At 31.9% G+C, this 10,521-nt stretch overlaps 2 protein-coding genes across 2 annotated transcripts; one reads left to right on the forward strand and one right to left on the reverse strand.

Moving 5' to 3' along the window:
- Positions 1-1,986: 1,986 nt before the first annotated feature.
- LOC21392766 (acyl-CoA-binding domain-containing protein 3) lies at positions 1,987-4,842 on the reverse strand. Its single transcript, XM_024164061.1, has 5 exons — positions 4,024-4,842; positions 3,031-3,136; positions 2,887-2,927; positions 2,724-2,806; positions 1,987-2,341 (listed from the first exon to the last, which is right to left on the reverse strand). Exons 1-4 carry the CDS (start codon positions 4,698-4,700, stop codon positions 2,776-2,778), a joined length of 855 nt encoding a protein of 284 aa, XP_024019829.1. The 5' UTR covers positions 4,701-4,842; the 3' UTR covers positions 1,987-2,341; positions 2,724-2,775.
- A 3,012-nt stretch (positions 4,843-7,854) lies between these two features.
- On the forward strand, positions 7,855-9,096 carry LOC21392768 (uncharacterized protein At2g23090). Its single transcript, XM_010089000.2, has 3 exons — positions 7,855-8,102; positions 8,298-8,338; positions 8,747-9,096. The coding sequence occupies exons 1-3, from the start codon at positions 8,027-8,029 to the stop codon at positions 8,864-8,866; spliced, it is 237 nt and encodes a 78-aa protein (XP_010087302.1). The 5' UTR covers positions 7,855-8,026; the 3' UTR covers positions 8,867-9,096.
- Positions 9,097-10,521: the final 1,425 nt, after the last annotated feature.

Genomic DNA, 10,521 nt, shown 5'->3' on the forward strand with positions numbered 1-10,521 from the left:
ATATATATATATTTTTTTTTTTAATTTTTCAAGCCTCTTAAAACTTGGATTAATTCCAATTAATATTATTTGCTTATTAGCAAAAAAAAATCCAATTATTTGCTTAGTTAGTTACTATATTGTACTAGTTCTAACTACGTACATGCATAAATTGGGTGAATTTAATTCAACATAAAAAATGAAAAGCGTCAAGACGAAAGTGATATGAAGCTCGAAATTGTGGCACATTCTTTGTCTAGTGGCATTAGTGCACGTTGGTAAGCAGTCGTTTTCCTACTCAAGGCCATCAATTTCCCATAAATGGGATCTAATAACACAACAACTCAAGGCCATCAATTTCCCATAAATGGGATCTAATAACACAACACTTGTTGTTTCAGCAAAAGGGAGAAACCAACACTTGTGCTACTGATTTTTGAAACAATGAATTTAGATGTTCACACTAATTAATAATTGTTTGAGTACTCAGCGTTTTTATTGACTGATTTTTTCTAGATTTTTATTGCAGCATATAGTTTTACAAACATAATAAGGTGTTGTATGGTGGATTCAACTTAATGATGGTTGTTAAAAGTTTTGATCGAAACACACTTGAGCACGAGACACCATCCGAAATTCCAATATCTATCCTTCAAATGAGCTTTGATGTTGGAAGATTTGGTTATTAGAAGTAGTTTTTATATTTCTATGTCGTTTGTGTTACCTTATTAATTTGGATGTGCTTTTATTTTTTATCTTAATAGTTGTTTTGTTGTCATTTGATGAGTGGACTATAAATAATAATAATCTCTATTGTTATTAGTTAAGACTTAAATATTTGATAATTGAATACTAGACTTGCGTTTTCTTTCTAATTTGGGGGTTTTCCCCTTGTGGGGTTCTTTTAAGTGGATTTGAGAATTCTCCGTCTGAGTTAGACCGGTAAAATCTCGTTCTATCCATTCTGTCACATTAGTTGGTATCAGAGCAGGAGGTCCCAAGTTTAAATCCCTATAGGTGCACTCTGGAGGGGGCATTTTTCTGAGGAGAGAATGATGCAAAAGTATACTTAAACTTGAGAGACGGCCTACCTAGTTTGGGCCTCAAAGAAGTGCCTAGACCCGCCCATGAGACCAACGGCAATCGGTTTAGATTTTCTTGGTATTTCATTGGTCTATTGCTTTGTTGCCTTCGTGGGTGTGGGATGTAATATGAAAGAGCTACTTGGTTGGGGTCTTCCACTCGCACAAGCCAAAGCAGGAGTTTTGCCCTTAGTGGTTTCGCTTGCTACATCACGTTTGCCTTCTGCATGCTTCTACCGAACTCGGGGTCGAGTTCCTTTTCAAAGGAGTCAACTGATGTAGGAAGATTTAGTTCTTAATAGCCGTTTTTATATTTCTATGTCGTTTATATTAGCTTATTAATTTAGATGTGCTTTTATCATTTATCCGGTAAAATCCCGTTCTATCCATTCTATTGCACCAAGCTTAAATGACATGCCCAGAGAGCATTTCCATCTAAAAGTTAATAGCTGGTATCGATTTGTGGACATTTCACATTCTTCTTTATATTCACAAGCGATTTATCATAATTACGAATTTAGGCCTAATTTGCCAGTTTGAAAAAACTTCAGCCCCATTCATTTCACCGATTCGAATTTAGAATTTGAATTTTGTTACAATAAAAAGCTCTCAGAAACAGTCACATCTAACTTTTTTGCTATAGTAAAAAACTCACAAATAAAGTCACATCTCACCTCGAATAAAAACGCGAATCAGCGAAGTAAACGGGTCCTAACGTAAATAGAACATTTAGCTCCACAGGTTAATTAGCTGGATGTTAGGAGAGCAAAAATGAAATGAAACAGATCATTTGACAAATCCAAACAAAACAATAAACCGAGATATTTTGAGTTTTAACATTATTTATTTCTATCCCAACATGAATTACACGCACACTTGACTACTTTAATAAAACAATTTTCAAACCTCCATTGAAGATGGTGTATTTGGCAATGGTAGAATACCTTTCATTTCCCACAGGCTTGAGTAACAATCCTAATTTTCTTCTTATTTCTAATTATCTAAGCATACATAAATATATATATATATATATGTATATATGCATATATACCAACCAAATAGGGTGGGAGGAGAAAAAGTCAAAGACGAACCTGACCTAAAACCAAGAAAGAATACAAGAAACTGGTAATAATTGGATAAATCTAATGAAATAGACACAGACAGATAAGGTAGAAACACTAAAAATATGTACTTGTTGTAAACTGGGGCTAGCTGTCTTTGAATCCTTCATCTCCCCGTCATTGGCAATTAGGTCATCTACTGTTGTAGAACAAGTTACCCTGTTGATGAAGAAACATCAGGCACACAAAGGCGACAATTATTGGTTGTCCTGAATTGGGGACAAAGCCATGTTATTAAAAAGCAACATGATTTTATTAAGCTCTAGTAATGGGGAAACACAAATCTTCGAGAGATTTTCAACTTAATATCTTTGTCAATTACAACAGAAAAAAGAAAAAAAAATCTTATTATTACTGAGTTAGGTTGAGCAATTGTTTTGTTTTCCAGTATAAACGTGGTACATCACTAGATTATGAACAACGCAACAGCTAAGAAGACTAATAATTTATCAAAAGAAAGAAAGAAAGACAAATAGCGATATTAAAAGGGAAAAAAAACCGAAAAGAAAAAACCTACTTAATAAATGTCCCAGGTCCATACCTTGTTGCTTTGTTCAATGGGTCCGTACCCTAACACAAATCACATCTATGCCTCAGTGATAAGCCTTTAGTTCTTCATGCTTTCTGCAGAAAACAAAAGGTCATTAAGCTGTAAAATCTATTAAAAACTCAAGACAGATGAAAATCTGTAGAAAGCAAACTACCTTTCGACCCCTGCACCTAAATAACCCTGCTTGCCATCTCCCTATACCACCAACAAAACAAAGCAAGCATATCACAACTTAAATTTCAAATTTACCAAAAAACATGATTAATTTTAATCTATGAGAACCGACCAATTCGCTTACACGAAATCGGTCTCGCATCCACCCGGGAATTTTTTCTGAAAGAAGCCAGATGTATTGTTCCATGGCCATCTCTGGAGTCATTTCCCCAAGCTGCTGCCAAGCATTCCTGGCATAATTTGGCCAGGTTTCTCCATTAGTTCCACTCATAACTTCTTTCATTAAACAGTATAAAACAAAACTATACAATGGAAGTGAAGGGCCAGTATTTGAAGTGGTAATCTGAGACTAAATGCTATGTGTACTTATAGCACTTCAATATTAACTTCGCTAGACCTTCAAAGCATAAATAATAGTCTTTTCATACTTTGAATTTCTTACAAACAAGGTTGTTGCTTAGTCTGCCTCAGCTTAAAAATGACACAAAGAGCATTTAAGACTACCGACACTAGGGTAAAGATTACAAAGGTTAGTAACGAAATATTTGGAAAATTTACCTCCAAAAGCATAAAATGCCCAGAAAAAAATATACTCCGAACTAAGAGTTTTTTTTTTTTTTTAGCTATTTTTTATTTTTGTAAATCTAAGCACCGAAGATAAGAGGCTGGGTTTTCTTCAAAATGAAACCAGCCTAAATTACATCTCAACTTTTTATCTAGTGTACAAATTCGCATCATTTTCTCGAAAAATAAAATGAAAAAACATCTTATCATAGTATAATTAAATAAATCTCTATCTCCGTTAATGCTACAGCCCACTAACTCCAGCAGAAAAGAATTTCAACCTGTCTTTATGCACTTGATCGAGACAACTTAATACATTTCAACCTGTCTTTATGCACTTGATTGAGACAACTTAATACACTTCTAAACACCAGAGCAAAAAAATAATAATAATAATAATAATAAATAATAATAATAATAATAATAATTATAAATAATAATAATAATAATAATAAATAATTATATATTTCCAACTAAAGATTATTTCGGAGAAGATAATCACAATTCACAAATCCAGAATTGCAGAAAACATAAGGAGAAGTAAAGAAGTTACCATTTTGCTCTTGCAGAGACTTTCAACGCCATTGGCTGGGGGTCCAAGCAAGGTCCTTGAGTCGCAATCTTGTGAAGTCCATACAACTTCAGTTTCAAATCATTTTCCATACCCGAAACTTTATCGTAATTACTCCTAGACCCAACAAAAACAAGCGCCTCACCGAAAAGCCTCTCCAGCTCAGTTCTTTCTATTCCCACCCAATCATCCTCTTCTTCATCCGACAAAAAACCCTCTTTTACACGATCCTCATCTTTCTCTTCGCATTCACACTTAGAGCCGCTCATTTCGTCGTTATTGCTAGAACACACCTCAATTTCTCCAATATTTCCCTCTTCTCTCTCGGAAAACCCACGGTTCTCGCCGTAACTTTCTTGCTCAACAAGTTTCTCTCCCGAAGCTTCATCCTCTTCGATTTCGCTTCCATTCACGAATTCTTCGACGGACAAATTCTTCAGAACCTCTTCACCTTCAACTTTCTCGATGATATCGAATCGCTCTTCGATTTCTGAACCGCGAACCGCCGATTCGACTCGGAAATTGCAGTCGCGAACACCGATTTTTCCGTCGCGGTTCATTGTACCGCCATTTGGAGAAGACGAAACGAGCTTGCCGATGAAGTAGCAGAGCAGAAGAGTAAGAGCAACGGTCGACGCGAGCTCCAGAAAAAGCTCCATGATCTTTGCAGAGAGAGAGAGAGAGAGAGAGAGAGAGAGAACAGTTTCAATGACGATAATGATTAGAGAGAAAAAGAAAGAAAGTGAGAACAGAAAAAGAAAGGATTTTTGCAGAACGGAGCAAAGTATATTCTACAATGCATTTGCCGGGATTTTTTTTTTTTTGGGCAACGGCAAAAGGATATAAAAATACACTTTGCTGCTTTTGCTTTCGCTGTATTATATTACGTGTCGGTCGCAAGAGCGAGGTGTTGTTGGAAAAGCACTGTCACTAACCGGTAACCGCCAAAAAAGAGACGAATAAAAAAAAAAGTTTTAAATTGGACTTTATTTAAGGTGTGTTCATTTTACTGATTTAAAATTAAAAATTTTTAAAAAATATTATATTTAATTTTTTTATTATAATAAAAAATTTTAAAAAAATATTACATTTTAATTTAAATTAAAAATTTAAATTCACAAAGTGAACGAGACTTAATATACTTAACCAGTCTAATGACGGCTAATATCTATACTTTGAGTGTACTTACGACCAAAAAAGGTTGCTCTGTTTTACGCATGAATATTATATAGTTTTTGTTTTTAATCTTTTGGCTCAATAAAAGACTGAATAGTGAATGAATAAAGCACGAAAAAGTGTACACTTTTTGTTTATTTTGCCAGGATAGTGTAATTCATATTTCATGGGGCTCCTTATGTGATTTATGATACAATGATGGGAAAATTTAGCATAGTTTTTTTATTACAGAAAAATTTTTTGCATGGTTTGTTTATTTTGTACCAAGTCTTTTTTTATTTTTTTTTTAAATTAAAAAGAAAATTATTGAACTTATTTTTAAAAGTACATAACTCTTGATTTTTATCTCTTATTCTTCATTAATACTATTTTGACTAATATAATTATTTGAATAAAAAAATATTAATTAACAATAAGGGTTTTGTCTAGACTCTTACTAGACTCGTGTACTCTAAAAAAGTATTTGTCTCATTTTTTATTTTAAAATGTATTATGTAAACCTCTCAATCCATGATATCCAATTTTATTAAAATTTTGACGGAATTGATAGGTGAATTGAGTATGGTGCAAGTCAACAGTCAACTCCCACACTTGCAATGAAGCTCTTCATTACATGATCCGTAAATCTGGTATCCAACATCAAGGGTTCTTATTGGGAAAGTGATTAATTTCAACTCTCTCTTTATAATTGAACAAGTGTCCAATTAACATAAAAAAGAAAGAGTAGTGTAATTTAGCTTAATTAATTTTACTTAGCATGATGTTGCATTCATTTTTCTATGATGAAATTTGGATAAGTATATTGTTTTGGAAATTAAATGAAGATTAAAAGTAAGTGGGGTATAAAAGGGTTAAATTAAGTATTATAAAAAATATATCTATAAGAGGATAGAGTTTTTAAACATTTATTGAATAAGCATTAATTATAAGGGCCATTTATAAATTTTTAAGGTGCAAATATAACTATTCTATCCTAAAATTTAAAACTCAAATCAAAACACAATTAAAAATTCATACAAAAATCACTATAAAAGAATACTGAGACTTGAAAAATATGAATATGATCGTCTGGTTCACGCGGATTTTTTTTTCTAGACAAAAAATACTTTGGTGGGTTGATGTTACAATCTATTAAATGTCTTCATTTTTTTCCCTTCATATCCTTTATGGTTTAAATAATAAAACACTATACCTAAATAAAATAAAATAAAAATAGAAAAAAAAAAACATTATACAGGAAAATGAACACTTCACTAATTAGAAAATTGATTGTGAACAACGGCAGGTGGGAAGGTCATTATAATATTGGTGAATGGTCCATTCGTAGTTCCTACACTCTTTTTTTGGTCACAACAATAGCTTAATTTCACCATTTAATACGTGTACTTTAGAAAATTTTCGTTCCCTTTCTGGTAGAAAGGATACAAAAGGTTGCTTCTAGTTTACCATGTTCATTTATTAAACAATGACTAGGCATATATATATTGTGCCCTGGTGATAATTGTTCATCCTCCATGATTTTTTTTTAATTCTACTAATAGTTCTTAAATTTTATGTTGACTTTTAAAACATTCTCACAGTTAGTCTTAGATGTTTTACTTTGTTTTAGTTTCTGTCATTTCATTAATTAAGTGTTAAATATTTAATAAAATCCGTGTAAACTTGAAAACAGTAAAAATTTAGGGACTATTTGTAAAGATTAACTTGTGTTTTTGTTATTATTTTAGTTCATAAACTTTAAATGTTTTTAATTTTAATCTCTAATTTTCACAAATTAATTTCATAAAATATTTAACATATAACTAAGGGAAAGATCTTAGAATCTAATTATGAGATATTTTAAAAGTTGGAAACTAAAATAAAATAGAGGTAAACGTAAGGACCATTTATCAGGCTAACTCTTCTTTTTTTCTTTGTTTTTTTTCCTCTCAAAGTAATAATTGCCATGACATATTTGAGGGAAAAAAATGAAATATGCAATATTAAATTGTCTAGGCAATTATTACTTTGAGACGGCAATTGTTTTTTTTTTCTCCTCTCAAAGTAATACTAAATATTAAATTTATATTTTAATTTTATATAATGAACATACTATTTTTAATGAACACGTACTCAATTGTTTGAATTTGATAAATTGTTTCTTTTTTTTTTTTTCTTGACAATCAATTCCTTCAACTTTTTTACAATTAAAAACCAGTCGAAAACGGTGTTTTTTTTAATATAATTTTGATCACGTGATGTGTACGTGAGGGTGTGTTAAGAGCAAAAGATAATTTCACATTTTATTTGTTCAGTGTTATATTAATGTCAGAATCATTTAATATATCTTATCACAATTAATTATGATAAATAATTCTTAATTTTTAAAGATTAATTACCCTTAAAAACACTATAAAAATGAAAAATAATATTTAGGCATCATTTATTTTGTGAATTTAAGTATTTAATTTGAGTTAAGATGTAATATTTTTTAAGAGTTTTTTACTGTAATAAAAAAAATTAAATGTGATATTTTTTTAAAATTTTTTATTTTAAAAATTTAAAATTAAAAACTGATAAAGATCTTATTGTTCTCAATTCGAAATAGGAGATTATATAACGACGAAAAAAAGAAGCTCCAATTATTGGGCGGTGACCTTCTAGGCAGTGACCGGATCATTCTCTCTCTAGCAATAAAGAATCCCAATCGCGTCGTGTCGCAGCTCTCTTTCGACTTTCGAGCACGGACGGACCCAAGAAACAGGAAAGTACTCATCGTCAAGAAATTAGGGTTTTCAGGTTCTGTTCTTTGTTTGGTTGCTGAGAAAACATGGGAGGAGGCAATGCACAGAAATCAAAGATGGCCCGTGAGAAGAACCTGGAGAAGCAAAAAGCGGCGGGCAAGGGTAAGTTTTTCCTCTCCTAATTCGAGAAATCAGTTGCTTGGTTGCCGAGCAAAATGAAGGAAACGTCTTGAAAAATTTTCTTTTGATTGTTGGTCAAGGCGATAGAAAAAGCGATATTTAATTGTGAAATTTGATTATCGTGATTCATCAGACGTAGATCCGGTTGTTCATGTGTATTTTGTTTGATTTGTGCAGGAAGCCAACTCGATTCAAACAAGAAAGCTATGACAATCCAGGTAATTTTCTGCAATTCTAACTTTTTTTTTTTTGGTTTCTTATTTGAGAGCGGTTTTAGATGATGTATATTTCTTGCTTGGAAAAGTAAATTAGGTTTAGATGGTATCTTTTTTTTTTTTTTTTTTTTTTGAGAAATACCCCGTTTCATATCAATACCTTTGTTTAACATACAATACAAGGATAGCAGATTGAAGCATTTATAGGTCCTTTTCTCTGTGTTTCTGTTTATCAAATCTAAAGAAAACAATTTTTTTTAAAATTTTTTTACATAACTTATAATGATTTTCTGCTTAATCATTTTTTGGTAAATGATAGACCCTTCACAAAACACAACATTACCGAATAAGCCCTTAGTCAACAGATTTCGTTACTTGAAAGATTTTGACTCGTTATAATGTTTGATGCAGTGCAAGGTGTGTATGCAAACGTTTATGTGCACCACATCTGAGGTGAAGTGCAAGGAACACGCAGAGGCAAAGCATCCCAAGTCCGATGTTTGTGTGTGCTTTCCTCACCTCAAGAAATGAACAAACTTATGTGGGTATTGGGTAATGTGCCTAAGAACTATGCTGGGACAGGCTGTGGAGGTGCCGCCCCTTCGTTTTAGAGGTTTCTGGAATGATTTTACCAAGGATTTTATTTTATATCAGTGGCTGTTTGAAACAAGGATGTTTCAAAAATGAAATGTGTAATAGTGACTGTGTTTAAATTAAACATTGTGAGATAAATTGTCAAGAATATCAAGTGCTCTTCATCTTCTCAATTCTTATCATATATAGATTTATAGATTTTTAAGTGTTCAACCCCCTTTCAAGATACACTTGAATCTAAGGGCATGTTTGATATATGGGTTCTTCATAGATTTAAAATTATAGTTTTGATTCTGTTACAGTATTTTTTAAGTTTTAAGTCATAACCAAACCAATTTGAACTCATATATTAAACAGTTTTAAAAGTCATAACCAAACTAATTTGAACTCATATACTAAACGGGCTAAGCATTCTGTCTTTTAATTCAAAGCTGGTGAAAAGCAAATAGTTGAGAAAAATTTGTCATGGTTTACTTTAAAGCTTTGCGTCATGTGATTTGATCTCCAGATCGGTGGTTATTATGGTCTCGTTTATTTTACTGATTTAAGTTTTCAGTTTTATAAAAAGTCTTTAGAAAATGTCAGATCTAACTTTTTCTGCTATAGTAAAAATTTCTTAGAAAATGTCACATCTCAATTCGAATTGAAAACTCGAATCCGCGAAGTGAACGAAACTTATATAACGGTGACAAAAATGCCAATCGACTGGTCACTTAGTTTTTGTTAGTCTACGTATTGTTAGATGTTTGCATATGTAATTCATTCCACTCTCTTTTGAGCCATAAAGTCTAATCCAAACAAATTAATTGAAACGCCAAGGGCCGAGAAAAGGCTAGTTAATTGACGTTGTTGCATGAAGGGAAAAACACGGGAAAATCTAGAATGACGCAATTACTCATTAGTCATTGTATAATATGTACGCATTATCATAAGGCACATCGATGTCATTACCATCAGATCCTATAAATTAGGAAAAAATAGACAAATATCTCCTTAAATTGCAGTCTCATTTTTTTACCCTTTATTCTTGTTTAACACCTTTTGAATTAATCAAATGCTATTTTAGTCAACATAGTATTAATTAAGAGTAAATGATAAAAAATTTAAATTAACGCACTTCTACACGTAAATTTTCTAATTTTCTCTATAAAATCATGTATACAGTGTTTAAGTTGACTTCTTCATGATAATCTAGAAAACACCATACAAATTGAGATAGATAATCAAGATCGAAATGCCAAATTGTCTCTCAGACCATCAACATACAATAAAAATAAGATCACATTATGAAAAATCCAATAAGAAGCGGCCTTAATTTAACAAAGGCAGAAATGACGTTTTATGATAAAATATATAGTACATTCCCAAACGACACGAGTAACTCTGGTGTATATATTAGCTGGTATTGATCAAGCTATTGTGTCCGCATCCTGCTACTTTCTGCTGCCCTCACTTGAGAGAAATACGGATGGGCCTGCAGTGGAAACATCAAAAAGTAACTACATTAAATATTTCTAAAAAACAAGGATGTAAAATTTGGATGCAAGAGCAAGTGTAATTACATTGATCCCAAAGTAGAAAAGAATCAAGAA

Source organism: Morus notabilis, unplaced genomic scaffold (genome assembly GCF_000414095.1).
Source record: "Morus notabilis unplaced genomic scaffold, ASM41409v2 Scaffold1633, whole genome shotgun sequence".
NCBI classification, from domain to species: domain Eukaryota; kingdom Viridiplantae; phylum Streptophyta; class Magnoliopsida; order Rosales; family Moraceae; genus Morus; species Morus notabilis.

Coding starts and splice junctions, on each gene's coding strand:
- LOC21392766 (XM_024164061.1), bottom strand. CDS start 4,700: ATGGAGCTTTTTCTGGAGCTCGCGTCGACCGTTGCTCTTACTCTTCTG. Junction 3,137..4,023: donor GTCTCTGCAAGAGCAAAATG/GTAACTTCTTTA, acceptor AAATTATGCCAG/GAATGCTTGGCAGCAGCTTG. Junction 2,807..2,886: donor TTAGGTGCAGGGGTCGAAAG/GTAGTTTGCTTT, acceptor TGTTTTCTGCAG/AAAGCATGAAGAACTAAAGG.
- LOC21392768 (XM_010089000.2), top strand. CDS start 8,027: ATGGGAGGAGGCAATGCACAGAAATCAAAGATGGCCCGTGAGAAGAAC. Junction 8,103..8,297: donor GCAAAAAGCGGCGGGCAAGG/GTAAGTTTTTCC, acceptor TGATTTGTGCAG/GAAGCCAACTCGATTCAAAC. Junction 8,339..8,746: donor AGAAAGCTATGACAATCCAG/GTAATTTTCTGC, acceptor TGTTTGATGCAG/TGCAAGGTGTGTATGCAAAC.